General features: G+C 41.8%; 1 protein-coding gene across 3 annotated transcripts in view; it reads right to left on the minus strand.

Moving 5' to 3' along the window:
• Nucleotides 1-21,566, minus strand: part of RNASEH2B (ribonuclease H2 subunit B) — a 42,531-nt gene extending 20,965 nt beyond the window's left edge. For all 3 annotated transcript variants that reach the window (XM_065730303.1, XM_065730302.1, XM_065730301.1), the window contains exons 1-5: nucleotides 21,447-21,566; nucleotides 10,548-10,619; nucleotides 7,998-8,105; nucleotides 2,808-2,884; nucleotides 201-321 (exon numbers count right to left, since the gene is read on the minus strand). In XM_065730303.1, coding sequence (XP_065586375.1) covers nucleotides 201-321; nucleotides 2,808-2,884; nucleotides 7,998-8,105; nucleotides 10,548-10,619; nucleotides 21,447-21,510 — 442 coding nt within the window. In that variant the 5' untranslated portion in view covers nucleotides 21,511-21,566. The remainder of the gene's footprint in view (nucleotides 1-200; nucleotides 322-2,807; nucleotides 2,885-7,997; nucleotides 8,106-10,547; nucleotides 10,620-21,446) is intronic.
• Between the last annotated feature and the right edge of the window lie 2,964 nt (nucleotides 21,567-24,530).

Here is a 24,530-nt window from a genome sequence, read left to right on the forward strand (position 1 = left end):
TTTCAGTTACAGCAGTTACACCTGATTCACAATACTGTAACAAGGACTTCTAAGCTTAAACTTATACTTTAAAAAGTACAGATTCATCCTGCTTACCTTGAGTGCTCGGAAAACAAAAAACAGAATTGAAACCTATTTTCTAATGAAATAGCACAAATAAACCCAGCCTTTTCTCACTTCCTCCCCCGCATTTTTTTCACCTTTTTCTTCTGTTATATGACATATGGATCGTTTAACACCTTCACACTTCAGCAGCAATGGGCAATATGGGTACTCTGAGTCGAGCACAACTTGATCCAGTGGCTGGAACTTTCCTTGCTTCTGAAAATACATCAAAGGGATAATAAAAGTATTATTATATTGTTAAGACATATACACATACACATATATAGAAGTACAGATGCATGCAAGTGCCATGGCTTTAAAATAAAGGACTTAAGAAAAGATCATACTTTGAACAGTACCACATGACATTTAGAAACAGATTACAAAGTAAACTACAAATATTTATTTCAAACCAGTAAAAATCTGCTAAATGCCTAACTCTTCAATTACTGCACTGAAGAGCCCAAACTTAAAACAACATGGGAGAAGCTAATGTGAAGTACAGTGAAATTTTTTGGGAAGATGACATAAGACACAGCAGTCAATGTGTGCCAGTAATGTATGAGACCAAAACCTGTTGGATTAAATCCAGTGTCATAACTTCCATTCAAATTTTGCTTTTCCTTCCATAAAGATAAATCTCAAAGGAGCAGGGCAGCTTCTGGAACATAGTATTAACCTTTCACCTCCACAAAGTCAATTTCAGTTTGGCCACGGTATGCATATAAAGCGATTTTGGCAGTGCTTAAATAACCCTACACATGACAGAATCATCAAACAAATCTTGCCGTTGCCAAACAATGCATAATCACTCAGCACAGTTTGGCACTACTGGCAGCCTTCCCCTTGGAAAGATCCTTCAGCGCATCAGTACAAAGACTCAGTGAGCTCTCCATCCCTAGAGAGTGCATGGTCTCAGGAGCCAAAGCTGAAATCATTACATCGGTTATAGCATGAAAAAAGAAAAGAAGCACTTGGGTAAAATGCTTTCAGTATTAATTTATCCTCTCATTAGGCAGACAGAGGCTTAATAAAAATAACCATATATTGTAAAATAAGATTAAAAAAAAAACGGAATGGATTTTTTTTTCCAATTAAAAAGAAAAGGCACAATTACAGTGGCAAAAACAAAGCTGCAATTAACAGCTTCCTATAGATAGCTTACCTGCACAAGCCAGCTTGTGTCCAGAAGCAAGACAGCTACACACACCTTGTGAAGCAACTCAGAGCCTAAGGTAAGAAGGACTGCTGGACAGGAGATGGCTCTGCTCAGAGACACTTAAGCAACCCTGGACTGCACTCTCAAAATGAACGGATGGTGCAAAGAATGATTCTACAGAACCCAGTGAATATCTTAATACTCAGTAGCTCAAGCCAGAGGACAAATGCGCTGCATTCAAGCTGGCCTTGCATGAGGTATCTGTCACACAAACCCCAAGACTTCCCTCTACTCAAGAATACAGTAATTTAGGCAGAACACTACAGGAATGCATTTGCCCTTAATTAGTAACCCGTAACATCTCTATGTACTTATCTGGCATCATGCTTGCCCCAGAAAACCCTTAGGAAACAATGTACCTAAGAAGCAAAGGACAGTACAGGACTGTTCCCATGCACAGAAACCATGGCAAATGCCATCCTTTATTCAGCTTACCTCACCACTTATCACAAAAATATACTAATTCCTTAATCTAAGTTTGGTATAAAGCTTTCAAAGGGATGCTGAATTCAGACCTAGAGAAACAGATACACTATGCCCGTGAAGCAACTTCTGGTGGGCCACCCTGAAGCAGGAACAGATCACAGGAACACTGAACGTCTTGGAATATCAAATATCATAAATAATTTAGAAATTATTACAGAACAATAGGCTACTAATAGAAATGTTTAGCAGAACTTTATTTCTTCAGCATAGAAGAACAGTTTTTTTGCATTCTCCACTTGGAACCCAAAGCAAAAAACAGCAAGCCACCTTAAAGGAAATTCTCTCAGAAGAAAAACCACTTAGGATGCATAAAGTGAAATTAGTGCCTCCATGAAATAAAAAACATGGATTCACATTTTTACTTTCCTTTGGCATTTTTTCAAGAGCAGATTATGAACTATAAAACAACAACACTGCCTATTTACAAAATTTAAGGAAGGTTTTACAACACCCAAGATGAATTGATTAACCCATTAATGTATTATCCATCTTTTGGGTACTCGCTCACCACTTTGCTATTCTGTGACACATCATCTCTACAAATACTATTTATAAAAAAGCAATGTTTCTTTTCTAATTCAAAGTTCCTTCTTCCTCTTCCGCAGCATCCAAATTCACCTTTATTTTTTCCCCTCTTTCTCAAAGAGAAGCATTGACTCCTCACAATGGGGACTAGTTTGTTTTATTATGATGACATCTACCATTTTAAATTCAATAGTTCTGGGATAGGCTCTCACAAGAGGACAAAAGATTCTCTGCTTCCCTTACAAAGAGGGGATTACATTTTGCCTGGTTTGCAAACTGATTCAGGGAATACAGTTCACTGGCCAAAAAAAATAAAAAAGATGAAAACAAAGATATGTAGAGGGTGAACATCTCTGCTTTAAATACAAACTAAATTTCCCAAAGCATGGAGGCCCCTCTTCATAAAATTAACACAACAACAGAAATAATGTTTTCTCTTGAGAAGTCTAATGAAAAAATTAAGCAGGCTTACCTCCTTGTCTGCCTTTATGAGATAGTAAAGTATCAGAAATAAGGGGTCCATCGGCGTCACAAAGAGCAGGCGCCCATCTAAGGGACAGATACATAAAAGGAACTTCAGCACTACTCGGCACACAACTACTACTTGAACATTTTTGAGATGCTTTTCAGGAGTGTGGGCAAGAAGTGAGGATTTTTTTTTCCACATTAAGCATCTCAGTATTTCAGTAAAATGGGCAGGAAAATAGTATTTGTGATTTTATATTAGAAATGCAGAGAGAGCTCAGTTCTCAACCCTGCCAAATGAAAGCACAAGCTCTGTTATAGGTCTTCTGACTTGGGGCAGTATGTTTTCCCTTTTTCTGTGATATAATATAAAGACAACAACATTAAAGCTGCCCTCTATCGGCAGACTAGAGTGTAACAGAACCCTGTTTTGAGATACTAGATAGATATCCAGCACACTCTCCCAAATATTGGGCAAGGAAATGCCAGTTAAGATAATATGTCACTGAGTGTTTTACTTGAAATTACACCATCATTTCAGAATGATGGCTTACTTGTGCCTTAATGAAATTCACTAATTAGATTATATAATTGATAACAATTAGACACTAATAAGCAAAACAAAAGCAAATAATATTTTTGTTTGTTTGTTTCAATTCACATGATTAAAATAATTAAGAAAACCCTACTGGAACAGCCTTAAAACTAACAAAAGACAGGGTGGCAACAAAGTGGTTTGGTCAAAGCTGACAATGTAACGCCTGAAAAATTAAGATGATGCAGTGTGTTCAGTCTCTGCACCTGTATAGCCAAAAAAGCTTGGGGATCCAGCTCATATTTCTTTCTAAGTTCATTTCAATTTTTCTGTCCAAAGGAAGCATGGAGAACATGGCTACTTCTTAGAGGACTACTTCTACAACTCCTGACAAGCCTCAAGGATACTAAATGACATGTAGGATGGAGCAGTGAGTCCACACACTGCATCCTGCTGTCTCCCTTCTGATATTCTGTACTCAAAATCTAAGCCTAAAGGTACCAGCCTTGAAACGAGGCTCTACAGCTCAGTGCAAATCAATTGACACATAACAAATGTAAGGCATCGCACATTTATAACAAACTGATACAGATCAGTCCAAGCAAGTAAAACCAAGGCATTCAGGGCCAAAATATTTCTCTAAGTATGGCACAGCCAGGCCCCTGGAAGAATGCTACCCTAGTCATGAGGGAATACATTTCCCTGACAAGAACCAGGCAAAAACAGCTCTTAATCCCAACTCCACAGCTATTAGCAAAGAAAGTACCAAGACTACTTACTCAGAAACCTGGAATTTTTGATAATAAGATTGGAGGGAAAAAAAAGCTAGTCCCTTACTTAAAACTTCCATTTAAAGGCTTCCATCTGTACCTCCAGGAAAAAGTATTCTTATTTGTTCAATGGAGATCTAACTCACTGTTGGAAGATACCTTTAAGATCATGTAGTTTCAACCCCCTCCTATAGGCAGGGACACCTCCCTGTATACCAGTTGCTCACAGCCCCATCCAGCCTGGCCTCGAATGCTTCCAGGGAGGGGACATCCACAGCCTCTCTGGGCAACAAGTTCCAGGGTCTCACCACCCTCACAGTAAACAATTTCTTTCTGATACATAGTCTACATCTACCCTCTTTCAGTTTAAAACCATTTCCCCTATTCCAGTCACTACCCGCCCTTATAAGGAGTCCACGCTCAGCTTTCCTGTAGGCCCCCTTGAGGTACTGGAAGGCTGCTGTAAGGTCCCCCTGGAGCCTTCTCTTCTCCAGGCTGAAGAGCCCCAACTCTCTCAGCCTGTCCTCATAAGGGAGGAGCTCCAGCCCTCTGATCACCTTCGTGGCCCTCCTCTGGACTTGCTCCAACAGCTCAGTCCCCTTCTTGTGTAGGGGGCTCCAGAACTGGATGTAATATTCCAGGTAGTGTCCCACAAGAGCAGAGTAGTGGGGCAGAATCACCTCCCTCGACATGCTAGTCACACTTCTCTTGATGCAACCCTGGATACGGTTGGCCTTCTGGGCTGCAAGTGCACACTGCCTGCCCACGTAGAGTCTTTCATCAACTGAGACCCCTAAATCCTTCTCCTCAGGGTTGCTCTCAAGCCATCCTCGGCCCAACTTGTATCTGTGTTTGGGACTGCCCTGAGCTCAGTGCAGGACCTTGCACGGGCTCACCTCTCAAGCCTGCCTAGGTCCCTCTTTCCCTCCATCTTGTCAACTGCACCACTCAGCTTGGTGCCATCTGTAAATGTGCTGAGGTTACAATGATGCCACTGTCCATGCTGCCTACAAAGATGTTAAATCACTGGTCCAGCACTGATCCCTGAGGAATGCCGCTTGTCTCCAGTCAGACTCTGAGACATTAACCACAACTCTCTGAGTGCTACCATCCAGCCAATTCCTTATTCAGCAATAGTCCATCCATCAAATACATTTTTCTCCAATTTGGCAACCAGGATGCTGTGCAGAACAGTGTCAAATGCTTTGCACAAGTCCAGGTAGATGACATCAGTTGCTCTTCCTTCATCCATCGGCACTGGAACTCCATCATAAAAGGCCACTAGGTCTGTCAGGCATGACTTGCCCTTGGTGAAGCCGTATTAGTTATCATCAACCTCCTGATCTTTATTTTCCATATGCCTCAGTAGGGTCCTCAAGAGGATCCATGATCTTGACAGTCACAGAAATGAGACTGTAATTTCCTGGATCTTTTTTTTTTACCTTCTTGAAAACTCCTTTTTCAGTCAGTGAGAATTTCACCAGACTGCCACAATCTTTCAAATATGATGGATAGTGGCTTGGCAACTTCATCTGCCAGTTCCCTCAGAATCCATGGATGGATCTCACTGAGTCCCATGGACTTGCACACCTTCAGTTTCTTCACACAGTCTCAAACCCGATTTTCACTTACAGTGGGCAGATCTTCCTTCTCTCAGTTCTTACCTTTGCTTTCTGCAGCTTGGGCAGTGCAGCTAGAGCCCCTGAGAGTGAAGACTGAGGCAAAGAAGGAACTGAGCACCTCAGTTTTCTCTGTATCTCTCATGACTAAGCTTCCAGTTTCCTTCCAGAGAGTACATCTTCCCTGGCCTTCCTTTTATCACTGATACACCTGTAGAATTTTTTCTTGTTCCCCCTTACATCCCTGGCTACATTTAATTCCACCTGGGTTTTAGCTTCCTAACCCAATCCCTTCTTTGCAGTCATTCCAGGTAACCTGTTCCTGCTTCCACTCCCTGAAGACTTCCTTTTTGGCAGTAGTCTAGGAGCTCCTTGCTGCTTCACAGAGGCTGCCTGGCATTCTTGCCTACCTTTCTTTTTCTTGGGATGCGCTGTTTCTGGGCTTGGAGGAGATGGTCCTTTAATACTGAACAGCTTTATCACATGCCACCCTGCCAAGCAGTTCCCTGAAGAGTTTGAAGTCTGCTCTCCTGAAGTCCAGAGCAGCAGACTTGCAGTGCACCATCTTTGACACTATCTTCAACTCCACCATTCCATGCTCACCGCAGCCAAGGCTGCCCTTAAGCTCCACATTATTCATCAGCCCATTCTCATTGGTAAGGACAAGGTACAGCATAGTGCCACCTCCCGTGGATTCCTGTACCACTTACAAGAGGAAGTGATCTTCAACACATTCCTGGAACCTCTCTGATTCCTGATGTCCTGCCGTGCTGCCCCTCCAAGAGATACCAGTGTGGTTGAAGTCCTCCATTATTACGGTTGTTTTGTGAATGTGAAGCTGCTCCTATCTGTTTACAGAGGGTCTCATTTATTTGAACTTCCTGGTTGAGCCACCTGTGGCAGAAACCTACTATGAAATCTCCTTCCCCTTTAACCTTGACCCACAAGCTCTCTGTCAGCACCTTATCTATCCCCAGTTATCCCAGCGGAGCTCCAGTTGGTCACCAACGTAAAGGGCAACACCTCCCTTCTCTTCTCTTCTGCCTGTCTTTCCTAAAGAGTTTATACCCATCTACATTCCATCTGTGTCCTTCTCAGCAGATAATGAGATGATTTGTTTTAATTGCAAACATAGCTTTTTTGTGTTATTCTTCACCTGACTATTTCAGATATGCAGCAGCCCAATTCCATCCAGGAAAAAAAAAATCCCTTTTTATATTAAGAAGTAAAATAAAAATGAAGCAATTACTCCTTAAGGCAATTGTTTCCCAAGGGCCGAAGTAGAGGTTAGAAAGGGAGGAGGAGTATACAGTGTGGACATAATTGGGAGCAGGGGGCAAATCCAGCTTTCTGGCTCATCCCCAGAGGGAATAAGGAAAAGCTCATAGACATACTGCTTGCATTGCTATATGCACCTGCAAATCACATTTAAATGTTAATACACATTTGGGATATTGCCATTAAAGAAGGTATATGTCTGGTGGGGTCACTTTATTTATTTTATTATTAAAAATAGTATTTTTTCTGCTTAGAAATAGAAAAAAAGGACACGCCTCCATCTCCTGAATTGATACTAATTACATAGCCTATGGAAATCCCACGAGAGAAACACTACTCCAGGGAGATCCTCACTGAGAAAGGGTTTTTAAAGCCATCACAAGTGGTTACACAAACTTCTTTCTGATTTTTAAAAAGATGAGCTAGGATCAGAGACTATGATGCTGCAGATGAGGTCTCTTAGACGCAGCACTGAAATGACACCTTCAGACAGATGGCTTATCCCAGGATCACAGCACTTAGAGAGAAGACTACAGAAGTAATTAAAAGAAAACCCAGATCAAACCACACTCCAGTGCTTGGAGTTCTGCTTAGCTAGCTCAGGCTTTTTAGTCCTTTTCCCCTTCTATAAGATAAGAAATATTTTACTTACACCAAGGACTTTCTGGTCTGGCTGACAAGGAAAGCTAAGCATTTTATGGCACTTCAGTTTAAATACAACCGAATGACTCCCTCATCCCACCATACCCTTCCTCAAAGACAAACGAACATCTGTCTAATTGAGATTGCCAAAGGCAGCCCTTTAAAGAAACACCACAAAGGCTCTAGCCCTGTTTAAGTCCAGATGGCAAATAAGTGTGTCGGAAGGTGGGGTTGTGATGCAGCATGCCTCAAACAACTAAGAGAAACACCTGTAAATTTAACAGAAGAAAGAAGAAGGTCTCTTTGTATGAACATTCGTTACAGTTGGGGGAAGGATACATAACATCACTCACCTTGTTGAACAGTCTCACCTATAAACCAGGAACGATATTCCTCATGAAAAGCTTTTACTTCAAACAGCTGCTGTGCACCACTATTGAATAAGTAAAGGGTTGCTTCCCCTGTTGAAAAAGAAATCTGGTTTGTGTTTGTAAGCTTTCACAAAAATCAAAAGAATACCCAATACATCTGAAGAATGTGCCTTATATACATACACACACAAACATACACACATTCTACATAAACTCACTACAAAGAAAGCTCAGACAAAGAAAACTATTATATACAGATGTTCGTTTACCAGCTCTATAAACCAAACTGAATTTAAATCAATAAATAAGATGTGTGAATAGTTCATCTTACAACTCAAAGCCTTTGATCCAAACCCAAATCAAAATCACGCAAGAAATTACTTTTTGTCTGTACTGAAGGGGGAAGGTAGAAACCCAGAAAATTTCCCCTCCTTCTCTCATGCTTGTCTCCAAGATATCAGACATAAGGCTAGGGGAACAAAACCATCAAACCTTCAAGTGACAATGTGATACCCTTTTTTTGTCCATCAAAATAGACAGCAGTAACTCAGTATGAGTAGACAAGTAAGGTAAACAAGAGAATATTGACAGTTTGAAAAGAGAAGCTTTATTTTAGGCTGCTCCATAGTGCAACTCTGCTGTTTCATGTTAGTTTTGGTTTCTAATGAGAGAATGACAAATATTTTACAAACAAGATTGGCACTTTCTGTGTCTAAACCAGGAAGACACCAGAACTGCAGAATGGGCCACCAACGTTCAACTACTTGAGTCTGTAGGCTGAATTAGTCCTGTCATCTTCAAGAGGCAACATCAACTATGGAAGTCCTGGTCAAAATACACAAATGACAAAGCTGGGCTGACTTGCAGATCACAGGCTAGCTCAAAAAAGTACGAGTGTAAGCCCTTGCAAGCTGGTCTCAGAACTGGTATTTTCAGCCTGGACAGATCTCAGGTCTTAAAGAAGGAAGGTGAGCTAAAACAGGCAGATTCATCTTTTCCCCACAACGACCAATGGTGCTTTTTTCCCCTCCTTTATCCAAAAGACTGACAGGATGTTTAATCTCACCTGAAATTATAGCTTCAGATCTCTGACGATCACTTTTCTTTGGGATACAGAAGGAATGAACAGCACATATAAGCGAGAGCAGGTATATTTATCACCACCATGTGATTCTCCATAAGGGTGTATATCACAGTTTACCAGCACCAGATATCAAGACTATTCATGACTATCTGTTGTGTGTTGAATCTTTCAATGGCTAATATTGGTCAACAACAATTTGTCTGTTAGACACAAACATAAACGAAACATATTACCAGGAGTTCTCAGTCCTCCCATTTTCAAACACTACACTTACATTCTACATCACTGAAAGTTTATGTAGGTCTATAAATAAGCTTCTGTAAATTCAAAAAGAACACACTCAGGCTTTTGGTCAAATCACTGTACTTAGGGTTTTTCCCAGAAACCTTTCCCAAGATCTCATATTCTTCAAGTTAAATAGATCTCTTCTTCCACAGAGAAAAGCAAATTAATATGTGCACTTTTTAAAACATAATAAATTACAAGACAATATAATAAAGCAGATGGAAAATGTCTGTGGCTGTATATTCTCACAGTAAATCTGAAAAAAACAGGTATCACGATGGGGATAAATGATTTCACATTCTGTATCTATTGTTTTTAAATTACACTGTCAGGAAGCCTTAGAAATGAGTATACCATGTATTAAAGTGTACATGAAGACTTCAGTAACAAATACATAAATAAGAACTGTGAATTTCAAAACAACACGTAACTTAGAAATCAAATGAAGGCAAAAAAAGGAAAATAAGCATGAACTTTGTCTTTAAACAAAACATGTTAACCCTAACCAAGGCTTGATGCAAGTTTCTGTTGCAGTACTTCATGTCGTAAACATTACAATACTCATACATTAATAACAAAAAGGGCAATCTGACAAAAAGAAAGTAACTATTTGTGGGATGGTGGTGTGATTATATCATCTGCATTTGCTGGTGTTTCCAATGTATTTTGAATTCAAAGTGCCTCATCACCTATTAATAAGAAAAGAGTTACCAGCGCTTGGACCACGGAAAAGAATATTAAATTAAAAATGAAAAGATTCAAAAAGCCTGGGAATAACTGAATCACTTTTCTGACTCTGCCTGTTTATTTTACAGCATAAGATGAATGGTATGAAGCCTAAATTTGGATTTAAAAAAAAGTCAAAGTTCAACACCCAACACTGCAAGTTCCCCAACTCGAATGCACTTAAAAACACAACTTAAATTACAATTCTTTTTTTGTGCTGCCAATATTCCTGATGAATAAACAGTTCAACCAATTAAAATTATAAAAGAAATCCTAAATGTTTGCACAGCATTAACTATTTGGCATCAACAGCAGTATCTTTGGCACATAAGACTTACATTATCATCACTATTTCAGCTCACTAAATATGAATAGTTTGGTGGTGGAGGGGATCAACCAGAGTATTAACAGGCTCATGTCACAATTCCAAAACTTGCCTGTGCTTGGACTGCGTAGCTTCGTAAATATAGGTTCACTGTCAGGTGTCTTAGGGGGGTCAATAGCAGCCTCTGTGGACAGAAAGGAAAAAGTTATGAACTTGTGAACTGAGAAGCATTTCACGTTCTGCCATGCTTCTCCAAGACATTAAGAATTAATTGGATTGACACTTTTTGAAAGCTCACATATTTTCTGCCTAAAAAGTTACATGCCTCAGCCCAGATCCACCCTACCTGATCAAGGTACCTAAATCGTGACTCCAGACCTTCAGCACTCTCTATTTGTCACAGAAAAGATAAGCACCTGGGGATGATTTAGATTTTGAAAACCACTTCCCCTCACAGAGCCTCTAGGCAACAGAACTCCTAAGTCTGATATCTCAGATAAGAGAAATGACCTGATGTGTTGCCCTAATTAGTGTCAAAGATGACAAGAACATTTTGGTAAATTAGGCAAAGCACTGTGCTGATGTTAAAAACACACAAGGTAAAATATCTGTAGGAAGAAACAGTGGTCTAAAGCATTCAGGAATTTTCAGATTATTCAGCAATATGAGGCAGGAATTGTCTGAGCAGTCGTTACTTGTGTGAAAAATATGCACACTTGTTTAGCTGTTGTATATAATTCTGAAAAACAAAGAGTCCATTTAATTCTCCACACAGGAAAAAGAAGCTGAGAAAATACAGCACTTCTGGCTTAGCCTCCTGACGGTTGTCCTCTTTTCTGTGTATTTAAGCAAAAAAAGAGTCAGACAAAAACCAGAGCTGTGAAAGTACAATTTCTATGCAAAATTAAAAAAAAATAATAATAGAAATGAAACAGATCCCATAAGGATGCTTATTCAAGCTTGAAAACCATCTTTAAGGATCTCTAGTTAATTATATTCTATCCAAGTTCTCTTTGTAGGGAATGTCTAACTTATATTTATGAAAACAACTTCCCACATCTGAGTGAAGAGCAACATGACAGCATCATCCTTCTTAGCTTGCAGACTGCCAGTTCTGTCCCAGTTCCTCTCGTAAAGGCATTCATCAGAGCAAGGAAAATAACTAAAGCATTTCACATCCATAATGAGCATCCAGACCCTGGAGAATGGGCTGACAGGGACCAGGCTGCTGCTTGGGTTGCTGGGTGGCTGCTGAAAGAGGAGAGAAGCAGCAGAGGCGAGCTGCACAACTACTCCCGAGGGAGGCTGCAGGAGGGAATAGAAGTGTCACACTGTCCTTCTCTTTTTGGTAGTATCCAGGAGGTTTACTGACACAGAGACTATGTAGTCCTTTCCTATGAAAAACAAGGAAGTAGGAAGCTCAAGTACATTCAAAAATAGCCACCCCCAGACTGAAAGCCATTGCCCAACACCTCAGTAAAAGACAGGTGGGTGGACTTCTCATAGGCTGTTCGAAATATACCACTGTGGCAAAAAAAAAACAAAACAAAACACAAAGCCCCTAACAAACAACTCTTTCACATTTACTCCTGGGTATTCAGCTGTGTCCCAAGCAGAAATTGCCCAGATGAAGCCATAAGTAGGCCTTAAAAAGCATGTCTCAGTTTGTTAGTTTTTCAAGTGTGTTCTGTGATAAAGTATTGGAAGATACTGGTTCTTAAAGGCGTTTGAAGAATTTACAGCCATTTTCTTCCACAGAATTTTCAGCTGAGTCTTTAGGTTGCTTGCAAAAGTACTTGAAAAAGTTTCAGTATAAGTTGGGAGGTTTTAAATGGAAAAAAAAAATCCATATTTGCTAACCAGACTTACTTCATATGCTGATACATAAACACACACGGTTGTCAAGCTACATTTGTCCTGGCAAAGGAGAACTTCAAATTTCTATAGCTGTGTATATTTCATTTTTTGACCACAGTTTAACATTGCCGTATCTTTTGTTACTTTTTAAAAGGTTGCCATGATTAATGACAGTGAAAGAAACACACTGCATGTGTTTACTTTGATGTGTTTCATATGAACGTGTTAAAATACACACACCAAAGATGAGTTTCAAAATTTAAAACACAAAGCAAAACAAAACAAAACAAAAAAACAAAGGAATTTTTAGCGCTCACTTGCTCCGCTTTCTTCATGCGTAGATTTATGAAGGCTGGGAACGCGTCCAGCTGAGCCCTGGTTGCATCTTGTAGAACGTGAGCAATTAAGCAGACAACCCTTCCTAATGTAGCTGTTTTTAATGAAGTCTGCATCTTTATTTAGTTGATGTGTTCATTCCCCAGCTTTCTAACACCAAGTGCACGTCCCATCCTCGCTGGGATGCCCGCATGTAGTGAGCTCAGCTACAACCCCACGGGCTGCAGTGCTGATCCCTGCACCTCCTGCCCCAACATCTCACACGGCACCCTCCAGGAGGGACACACAAAGGGAAAGAGGAGGCAAAGGAAAAAGCGGTTTCTCTGAGCTTCCTGTACCTTGAGTTTCTTCTAGATGTATTCAATGCTCTGCTTCCAGGGCCAGATTAAGTATCCTTCTGTTACAGGTTGGCTCTACTAGATGTCAAGTTGGCAGATAAAAAGAGGCATTTGGGAGAATGCCTGCTTGGAAAACTGGATTCAATATTAATGTGGCCTTACGGGCGAAGAAGGCCCTATTTATCTGAATTTAAACACTTAATGACTAGGAAAATGCTGAGCAAGGAATTTTTGAAGTAAGGTGTCCAAAGCCTTTCTGGTGTGTGTTCTGGCCTTCCGCCAAGAAAGGTAACTGGATTTCTTTAACGTCATTACATTTATCAGTCCTTGCGTTTGAGCAAGGATCTCTTAAAGCCAAATAAGCAGACTTCTTAACAAGTGGTTCCAAAGAGATTTTCTAGCAAAACTGAGAGCTAAACTAGGTCTTTCAAACAACCAGGTAAGACCTAATCTTCAAAAAAATAAATAAATAAGGACATCAAATAGGTACTACAAGGAGAGGGTTTTTTTTTTTTTGTTAAATCATAAAGGAAAACGACAGATGAACGTCACCACTCTTAACAGGAAGGTTTTCTGTAAGTCAGCTGAGACACTTGGTCATGGAACGGAATAACAAGTGAGAGGGATCACACCCTTCTGCCTGCTATGCTCTCCCCAAGCACTGGGCAGTGTTCAGCTGCAGGCAGCACACAGCTGTACAGTGCAGCTCAATAGCAGGTGTGTCAGTACAGCACGCCCATCTCCTAGGACAAGTTTCACTGCAAGGGTACAAAAATGGATACTAGAGTACAGAGGGGCAATTAATCCTGTCCCAGTGAAAAGTGAGCCCCTCCCTAAGCTGCCAGGGATGAAGGACACAGACACTTCCACGTGGCAGCCAGCCCGCCTCAATCCTGTCTCATGCCCAGGGAGTCCCCAACACAGTCCCATCAGCCCTACAGAAGCAAGCCAGGAGCAGCACCACAATAGGGAGTTCTGAGATGAGCACGGAGAAGGACAACCAAATGCCAACACTAGGCTGCTAAGTAGGCAAGTTGCAGCCTGCTGTGCATTCACTAGTAAGCAAGATGCAAAAAGCCCACCTAAAAGCATGGGTAACACATGCACCAGTGGTACTGGAGTCTGCAGAGAGAAGCTTGAATCCTGAAACTGAGCTACAGAGACTGTAAAAGCTTCATAGCAGCTTTCCATTACCCAGAAAGAGAAAAGCCTATTGTATTTCACGGAGGTCAGACATGCAACCAGGCAGATTCTGTAAAATGTATAAACAGAACAAAATGAAAACGAACCAGCTGTCAAAGGATTCCTGGCAATGATTTGTTCCACAATGGATTGATATGAGACATTAATGAATCCGACCATTAAAAAAAAAAAAAGGTTGCTGGTACTGCAACATGAATGAACTGGGAAAGAACATAAAACTCCCACTACGATCTATGGAACTGTTACAGATGATGCAAGGTCTGTTCACCTTCTTTCAAAACCTGCTTATAGATTCTATATGCAGATTAATATCAAGTTATATGGAATTCCCATGCAAAAAGCTGCCAGCCAAGCAAGCAAAAGGCTGTAAATATCTGTCAGTTGCGTAAGAGGAAAAAACCCTCCACCACCACCCTACAAAAAAACAGGATCATTTAATAGTCTGGAATTATAAAGTTAAGATTTCATTTAAAAATAGATATTAAACCATACGTCACCTACACAAGTCTTTTCCATTCCCTTCTCAACTTCGAGTCATGCAAAAAAAGGTGTGTCAGATGGAGACATATTGGAGCTCATTTAAGGGACATTTTATGGAAGCCTGAACTATGCAGTCCAGAGGTGCAGATATGTTACATCTAATAATTGTTTTATTTACATTCTTTCTAGAATCAGTCTACTCTGAAGTAAATGGCTTTAAATTCAATGCCTGTGCAAACGGTACATGAGCAACATACTCAGTCCTGCAGCACACCCTAAAAATGTCCAACAAAAAATAATGCTGTATTTTGTATCAGCCTAATGAATTCAGGTATGCACTGACTGAGGACGTAGTTCTACAAAGGGTTTCAAGGGAACAAAACTCAGAAGTCACTAAAAAACACAGCCAAGTTCCTCATCTCTGCTACTCTCTTTCTACTAAAACCAGCAACTTTGTGGCCACACAGCATGCCAGCTCAGTCCACTGATCCAGCTGTGAAGAAACCACTAATTTCCACCCAGATCAGTGAACTACTGCCACTCACCATATGGTCACATGTGGGAGAGAATCCACGGCAGCAGCAGGCGACACAGAAAATAACCTATTGTGCTCTGTGTGTGACAATGGGCTCTTCAATTAGTTGAAATGCATTAGAAAACTAGATTATATGATTTACAGAGGTGGGAAAGCAAGAGAACAGCCACAAGACATCACTGTATATCCCTGGCTGACAATGCTCTAAAAGAGTGCTACACAGAACACAGCTCCATCACCTCTGCAACAGCCACTCTCCTATGTGCCCGCACAGAAGGCAGAGCTTCGTGTGAGATCCTGCTTGATTTTCGGAAATCTTGCCTTGGTCTTTACTCAGCTATGGTAGTCCAATGTCACTTCACCCTCTTATCCTTCTGACCATACAAAGTACTGGTGCCAGCAAAGGGACTTATATTATAAAAGCTAAAACAGCCATCTGTTTGGTTATCACAATATTATCTGGTGCACAAAGCAAATATTTAATGCAATATAACTGACGTCCCCTTCAACTCCCTCTCACTCCCACTTCACCTGGAAACATTACAAGAAAAGAAGTTTACCTAGACACCAAAAATGACACTAAGTTTCTATCTTGAATAAAACTTAACACTGAAATGAATGAGTTGTCTTGTGTCCCAGTACACAGCCAAGTAACTGCACTGAGCAGTAAGGCCTTCGCTTAAGAACGGCCTTTAGCTTTGCCTTACGCTGTCACAGTTCACTGCTGAACCCAAAACCATGTGCTCATGGGCTCAATGGCAACAACGGAGAGTACAAACTCAGCTGTTCCTGAAATCGAGATGCTGGGCAGTCCATGCAGAGGTAGGAGCTGAATGAAGTCAATCTTGAGAAGTTCAAGAACAGGTTATCACTTGAAAGACTAAAAATTTCAGACTTTCCTTCTCAATATTTATAGGGTCAACAGTGGTGCAGCTGTATTACTGGCTGAATCAGCCCTATTCCCATGTGCAGAGAGGCCTAAGTTGGCATATGCTGGTCTCTTCCAAGCCAGATGGCAGAAAGCAGAAGTAGGAGATGGTGTTACACATTAAAACATCTCTTTTCAGTTCTTTTATTTGCTATGCTTCCTTCTGGCTCCTTAGCTTGCCAGTTTTATCTGCTTTATACACAGCTGAGCTCAGTACGCATTTTAAGAGATGTAAGAAATGGTGCAAATTACCTGCAGGCAAAGGGCTTTGTTCAAGAGATGGAAATGCCAGCTTAGTTTGGGGGGGGGGGTTAAGAAAAATATGCCTGAAGAGTCCTAAAATATGCGTATTCACACTCATTTTATTAAGAAAGTATAAATATGTGCACATATATTTACATAATCTTTCTTACATATTAAGTCAGAGACTTAATAATACACATTTTTAAATGCAAGCACTATTTCCAAGTTCTTTCTCTAAATGATTCTGGAAGTACTAATGTCCAACTAGCCCACCCAATTGTGACATTTGCTACAACTTCTGAATCAAGTTTTCTAACAGCACAGCACTGTTGTCCATTTCGTAGCAGAGACTTCAAATTATTTTGTTAATGTTAAATAAGAGCATGTATCAAAGTGTTTTTAAACATGAAGTGAGAGAAGGGTAAAGAAAAAATATGAAAACTGTCAACATCAGATTTTAATGCAAATTACATTTATGCTTTACACAAAAAGCTTCTTTTGTTATCACACCTTCTATCAAGATGACCCCAAATTTTCAAGTAAAATGCTTCCTCTGTTGTTGCACATTGACAAAAAGTTCCTCGGCCTCATTGGAAAGAAAGGATTAATTTAATGCATGCTGATGCCCTATGGTTTGGCATCACAGTTCATTTATTTCTGCCTCCATTTGTCTTTTGGCACGTGAAATTTGTTCCAAAAACTTGCCAAACATTATGTGAAACCACTCCTTTTATTTTTAAATAAGTAATTCCTAAAAATAATAGGATCGTTAAAATCCCTCCCTTCGTGCAATCCTTCCAGCATCACTAAAATAGCAGTTCTCATAAAACAATAAAAAAGCTGATTAATTTGCTGTTTAAGAAAACAACAGAATGAAAAAATGCAGTAATCTAAACTTGTCTGCTTCGGAAAAATAAAGGTTGAACTTAATCATCAACTCGCAGCTAACCCCTACTTCTTTTAATTAATACAGAACAAATTAAATGCAGTCTTAACTTCGGGCACAGAGTGGAACGTCAGACTTAGAAAACCATCTTGAAATGCTGACCTCTTTGCTACAGCCAGTGGAGGATATAAATATATTGGTTCTGAGACAACACCTCCCCCTGTGAAACTGTCCTTTGCACCCACCCAGTTTTTTAACAGCTGGTGCACGTGTTTGGCTGCTATTGGTAAAAGCAGTCTGAGGCTTTTACATAAGAAAACTGTTTTGTTACACCGAGCCTAGATGAGATCCATCACAAAGTGGTATTTGGGTCTTCAAGATCTCTACTCTTGTAAAACTGCAATCAGATGAGGTCTCAGTATTACTCCTTTTTCAAACAAAAATAATATCTAGTTCTTAGAATTTTCAGAGAAAATGTTCATAGGCTCTACAAAGCAAGCAGAAATATCCTATGGGCACACAAAAAGAAGAAACACAACAAAAAAACCCACCTCTGACTCCCGTGATATGATTTAACAAAAACAAACAACAAAAATGAATACCCAAACACAGAATCTCTGGTACAAATGCTTATCATTAGCAACATCCTGTCTGGGAGTATATGGGTCCTAATCCTCAGGAGCCACTTTGTTTCCCTTGCACTATTCAGTGTAAGAGGAAGCTGCATGCAAAGCTCTACATTCTCAAGGGCAACGCATAGAAGCGGATACATACATAATGTAACATCTCAGATTATCCAAATACTATGAGAAATGCACAAGAGCACAACCTGCAAACTCAGACGCCTAAAAGTGAAGTTTATGTGGGTCCTTCAGTACTCAGGAATACTTAGGTGTCTCTACTGTGATCTCTCCAGTGCTCCAGATTTGTCATCTTAACCATGGATGTCAACTGCCCTGAAAAAAATACGTTCAGATCCAGATTTTCAGCCAAGCTAATAAAATCCCCTGGAACGAGGACCACAGCAAAGAAAGACCCATGCAGGTCTGCACGAAGCCAGCTCAGGTCCACCAGGACTTATTAGTTCAGACACTGTCGAAAGCAGCTGTACTGCAAAACTGGGTCTAAAAACTGCAGAGATGTGTTAACATGGCACAGAACTTGAACTAATAAACTGTTAGTGCTGAGCATAACCTGCTCTAGGCCAAATCTGGAGCCTGTACAGCCACGGCATAATCTGCAACTGGAGAAACTGCCCAGAGAGTTCACTCTAAGTACGTCTACACGCATGCCCAACTTTTCTATCCTCATCAAGCTTTACATCCTAATCACCTCATTTCATATGACCAATCCTTCCATCTACCCTTCTCCTGTTTGTTTATTGCTCTCTCTCAATGATTCACATCCATAGTATCATAGAGTGCTTGAGGTTGGAAAAAGGACCTTTAAGACCATGTAGTTCCAACCCCCTGCTACAGGTGGACTATGCAGGACACCTCCCTGTATACCAGGTTGCTCACAGCCCCATCCAGCCTGGCCTCGAATGCTTCCAGGGAGGGGACATCCACAGCCTCTCTGGGCAACAAGTTCCAGGGTCTCACCACCCTCACAGTAAACAATTTCTTTCTGATATCTAGTCTACATCTACCCTCTTCCAGTTTAAAACCATTTCCCCTATTCCAGTCACTACCCGCCCTTATGAGGAGTCCATGCTCAGCTTTCCTGTAGGCCCCCTTCAGGTACTGGAAGGCTGCTGTAAGGTCCCCCTGGAGCCTTCTCTTCTCCAGGCTGAAGAGCCCCAGCTCTCTCAGCATGTCCTCATAAGGGAGGTGCTCCAGCCCTCTGATCATCTTCATGGCCCTCCTTTGGACCTGCTCCAACAGTTCCAAGTCCTTCTTGTGTTGGGGGCCCCAGAACTGGGTGTTGGGGGTCCCAGAAATGGATGCAGTACTCCAGGTAGTGTCCCACAAGAGCAGAGGGGCAGAACCCACATCACAGCCTTCTCTAAATGGTCATAAGGCTGCACGCACACAGCAGTATGCACACCTCAACTGCAATTTCTGACATCCAAATAAGAATCCCTCCTTCCTTACATGCATACTTCTACATGTAATATAAGCAGGAAAGAATGCTCAGACACTTCTGCAAGAACAGACAGATTCTGAGAATGGTGTAAAGATTAAGAGACCTGAGTAACCCATGACAGTGTTCCAAACTAGAAAGCTACTGCATGGTCAGACTGCCTGAGAAGCAATGACAGTTAAGAACTCAAGTTTCAGTTCTCACTGCTTTAATTCTATAATTATGACAGACCTTATTCTTTTTTAGACTGCTCTGCAGCTCTTTATTATGGAGACAGTCATCACCTGCAGCCATACAGAAATTTTTAAGATGTCACAATCGACACAACATGAATGACATTTCCAAGTGGAAATGCTATTAAATCGTATAGGGTGATATGTATTAATTTCGTTCTACACAGATTGCTCTGGTGAGTAGTCCAAACTAACTTAAATACCTGAAATCAGAGCCCTGGAAAGTGCCTTTACTCTGAGAAAACTTTCAGAGCTTCTTGCATGCCATTAAAGCATGTCCTTCCTCTTCCTGCAAGATAAACTTGCTACTTACACATTTTTTACAGCTCAGAAACTTATAACTCTAAAAAAAAAATGACAGACACTAACTTTAAGAATTTCCCTACGTAAAAATTGTTAGAAAACAGCAAAAATCATTACATTTATTTCATTTCAGCAGCCTTGTTCACACAACTGGCAAGTCTTACGAGCAGTGGAGTTCTGAAATTATCAGCCCCAGTTAAAATCACATTTGTTAAAATCACTGTGAGCTCTGGAGTTCTAGAAAGGCTTAATAAACTTTCTTACAGGTCTGGAGCACTATATAAATTTTGTCAGAGCTGCTCTGGCATAACTGGTAATACAAACTGTCTGGCTTCGTGGAAGTTACAAGCTCTGGCTCCAATCCTGCCAACACTTACCGAAGAATTTTACTTACTGCACAGAACCCACAGCTCATGCATAAGTTAAGCATATTTGTAAATATTTGCACAGTATGGACATCTGCTGGCACAGCCAGTCATCCAATACAGGATTCAGCTTAAATCCTAGTCTGCAAAGAAAGGAATTCCTCACTTATAAATTCCCTTCTTAGGCATCAAGTATGTCAGATACCAAAGGCCGGAACTGAAAAGCTACAACCAGAGGAAGAGAGGAATCAGTGAAACCATAACAACTGGCTGTGTTGTCTTATAACCAGAGCAGCCCACTTTCTCAGTGCCCCAAGGTACTCCTGCCTGCTTTCCAAGTGTTGCTGAACCTAACTCATGCTACACCTTTCCTCCAGTAGTGCCATTTAAAGCATTTCTCACATTATCACAGACACTTTCATGAAACCCATAAAAATCCTCCCAAGAGCTCCTCCTTGTTGTCAGGTTTTGCTGAAATTAACAAAAGAGCTCAAAAATTTTGGGTCAGAGAAGAAACAAGCACAGTACAAAGCTGGCTCACAGTTGGGGAAGTTTCAGTGCCTTAGAAAATCAAGCAAATAAAAGGGCAGTTAGCAATGCTAACTTGAAGCGTGAAATAGGATGTGTTCATAGTCCTTAATACTAAAACCTTTTGTGACTTGTGAAGTTAAAGCTTTAAAATCTGATACCAGTCAGAAGTGAACGTAAAAGGGGAAAAACATCCATGCTTACTAAGTGTAAAGTGAGAGAAGCTAAGACAGCCATGTTTACAGCCCACGCACAGAGCAGAGCTACAAGAGAGCCTGAGTTGCAAGGAAACCCTAAAGGTCATCTGGTGTAGTTCCCCTACAATGAACAGGGACATCTATGGTGCTCAGAGCCCCGTCCAGCCTGACGTTGATCATCTCCAAGGACAGGGCATCCACCACCTCTGGGCAACCTGCGCCAGTACCTCACCACCCTTACTGTAAAAAAGTTTTTCCTTATACCTACTCTAAATCTATCCTTTTTTAGTCTGAAACCATGTCCTCGTGTCACGCCTCAGCAGACGTGCTAAAGCCTGTCCCCTTTTCCTCGTTCCCCAATGAGCTCGTAAACAAAACCGAGGCTTAGGGCACCAACCCACTTCCTCGATAAGCAGATAGAACAAAACACCGCCTGAAGGCGACGGCGAGCAGAGGGTGGCTGCTGAGGCTCTATCAGAGCGGTGCTGACCCGTTACCTGGTGCAACGAGCACCCACCGCTCAGGGTGCGCGCTCGCGGGCCGCCGCTCCGCGCCGTGCATGCTCCTCCGCCCCCGCCGGCCGCTCCCGCCGCCGCTCCCGCCGCCTCCTCAACATGGCGGCGGGGCGGGGCGGAGCAGAAGCGGGAAAAGGCGCCGCGCATCAGCCGCTCTTCCTCCCCATCCCGACCCCTCCTGTTTGAGGGGAATGGTACGAGCCGCTGCGGGCGGGGCGGACGGCTGAGAAGATTGTGGGTTGCTGTCTTTGCGGCTCGGTTGTGCGGAGGGAGGAGGTGTTTTCTGTCGCGTGTTTTGCTTGTGGAGGGCGGTCGGGAGGCTGCCTCCTGCCTGCGGCTGCCTGTCTCTGCTGAAGGCTTTGTCTTAAGGAGTCCAACGAGAGAAGGGAAGGCTCTTGCATCAGGCATTTCTCTGTGGTACGCGCAGGCTGAAATACAGGAAATTCCATTTTAAACATAAGGAAAATAAACTTATATTAGGGCTCTAGGTGGTTGAGTGCTGGAACAGCCTGTCCTGAGAGGTTGCGGGTTCTCTGTGGAGATTCATGGATAGAGGTTGGAAAAGACCATTGAGATCATGTAGTCTGACCATCTGCCCACCCCCACCATGCCCAGTGATCCACGTCCACCAGTGCCACATCCACACGGTTCTTCAGCACCTCCAGGGACAGTGACTCTACCACCTCCCTGGGCATCCTATAGATGTTACCAGTGAGAAGAGGCCAACCCCTGCCTCCCCACAACCTCCTTTCAGGTCACTGTGGGGGACAATAAGGTCTCTCCTGAGCCTCCTCCAAACCGAACAATCCCAGTTCCCTCAGCTGTTCCCCGTAAGACATTCTCCAGATCTTCACAGCTTCGTTGTCCTTCTCTGTACGTGCTCCCAGGCCTCAATGTCTTTCTTGTAACGAGTAGCCCAAAGCTGAACACATTACTCAAGGTGCAGCCTTGAGCTGAGTACAGAGGGACAATCAGTTCCCTGCTCCTGCTGGCTGCACTATCTCTGATACAAGCCAGGATGCCATTGGCCTTCTCGGCCACCTGGGCACACTGCTGGCTCATGTTCTGCCAGCTGTCAGCTAACACGTTAAAGGCCCAGTCAAGCTGCTGTCACTGGCCCAGCTCTGATCTGGAGTAGCATGTCTCCAGAGACGCATAATATCCTGGTAAATGTGTCCTGCACCTACTGATAGTCCCAGGGAGACAAAGTCACAAAGCAATCATACGCGTACACGTGCACATGTACATAAATTAACGTTACCAGCACAAGAACGTGCTGATGGCCACTGTCCCAGAGATTTAGAAGACAAACACTATAAGTTATCAGAAGTATTAAAATATACATATCAATTGTAAATCTCAGAGATATGAAACAAATATTAAAAACATACTGAGGTTTATGCCCCCAAACATAACAGAACTAACCGAAGCCAACATATGCAAAGCAGCTGAGTTGATGTAAGGCTGAAAAAAATAATTTCCTGAAGTCAGAGCATATACATTCATAACTCTGAGATTACACTAATCTAAATTTGTTTTATTTTAATTTTCCTGTCTTTTTTTTTTTCCCCTGCCTGAAGTGGGGCAGGATATAAATGCCAAAGACCACACTACACCATGTGTTTTGAAGAAGTCCCTGCTGAAATCACAGAGTAGTTCTGCTTTCAAAGTGACTGAGAGTTGCCCTAGCATGTGCCTGAATTGCAACATTTGCTGTTGGATCTTGTAAAACTCTCTTTGGTACTTGTTTAATGAAGAGAGAATGGGGCTCCCAACTGTCCCGCCATGACCCATACAAAAGCACTGAGATAGCAGAGCCGGATTGGTTGCTGTGTTCAAAATCATTATAGAAGGAATGCCTCCCATATGGAAAAAAGGTCCTTTGTAAATAACAATAACAGCTTTCGACTTTCAGTCCTGAAAAGACAATGAGATGCAGGGTTGGCTGTTGTACACTGCTGAGCTTCACAAGGCTCAAGAAGACAGGAGCCCAGCCCTGCAAGCACCAGGTGCAGTGTCAAGGTCAAGCCCACAGGCATCACCTGCAGTTATTCCAGACATCCTGTTTCCTTCTTGACTGTGGTGTGTGCAGGACCTTGTGTGATGGAAATGTTATAGCAAACATTGCTGTACGTTTGCAAAAATGAGTTGTCAAGCTCACATTTTTGAACTTTTCTTTTTTCTCTTCCCTTTCCCTTCCCTTTCCCTTCCCTTTCCCTTCCCTTTCCCTTCCCTTTCCCTTCCCTTTCCCTTCCCTTTCCCTTCCCTTTCCCTTCCCTTTCCCTTCCCTTTCCCTTCCCTTTCTTTCCCTTCCCTTTCTTTCCCTTCCCTTTCTTTCCCTTCCCTTTCTTTCCCTTCCCTTTCCCTTCCCTTTCCCTTCCCTTTCCCTTCCCTTTCCCTTCCCTTCCCTTCCCTTCCCTTCCCTTCCCTTCCCTTCCCTTCCCTTCCCTTCCCTTCCCTTCCCTTCCCTTCCCTTCCCTTCCCTTCCCTTCCCTTCCCTTCCCTTCCCTTCCCTTCCCTTCCCTTCCCTTCCCTTCCCTTCCCTTCCCTTCCCTTCCCTTCCCTTCCCTTCCCTTCCCTTCCCTTCCCTTCCCTTCCCTTCCCTTCCCTTCCCCTTTTCTTTCTCTTTTCTTTCTCTTCCCTTCCCCTTTTCTTTCTCTTTTCTTTCTCTTTTCTCTTTTCTCTTTTCTCTTTTCTCTTTTCTCTTTTCTCTTTTCTCTTTTCTCTTTTCTCTTTTCTCTTTTTTTCTTCTCCTTTTTATTAATATTTATGAGCATCTTCCACAGTCTCTGGCTGCATATTGGCTCTGAGATCTATAATGCATTCTTTTCAGGAACTTCCACTCAGTAATGTTTTTCTCAGGTACTTCAAAATGCCCCACATTGAAATTCTTGAATGGGCCTGAATAATGTTTTAAAATGACATTGGTTTGGAATAAAAATAATGCATTCATTTAAACATATTAAATATTTAAAACTTTCTGTTGTTACTCCTGCACATTTGAGATATACTATCTGTCTTTATAAACCAGAGATATACTATATCATTATAAATAAAAGATACACT

Source organism: Cyrtonyx montezumae, unplaced genomic scaffold, assembly GCF_038088225.1.
Source record: "Cyrtonyx montezumae isolate F1298 unplaced genomic scaffold, pur_monq_1.0 scaffold_12, whole genome shotgun sequence".
Classification (NCBI taxonomy): domain Eukaryota; kingdom Metazoa; phylum Chordata; class Aves; order Galliformes; family Odontophoridae; genus Cyrtonyx; species Cyrtonyx montezumae.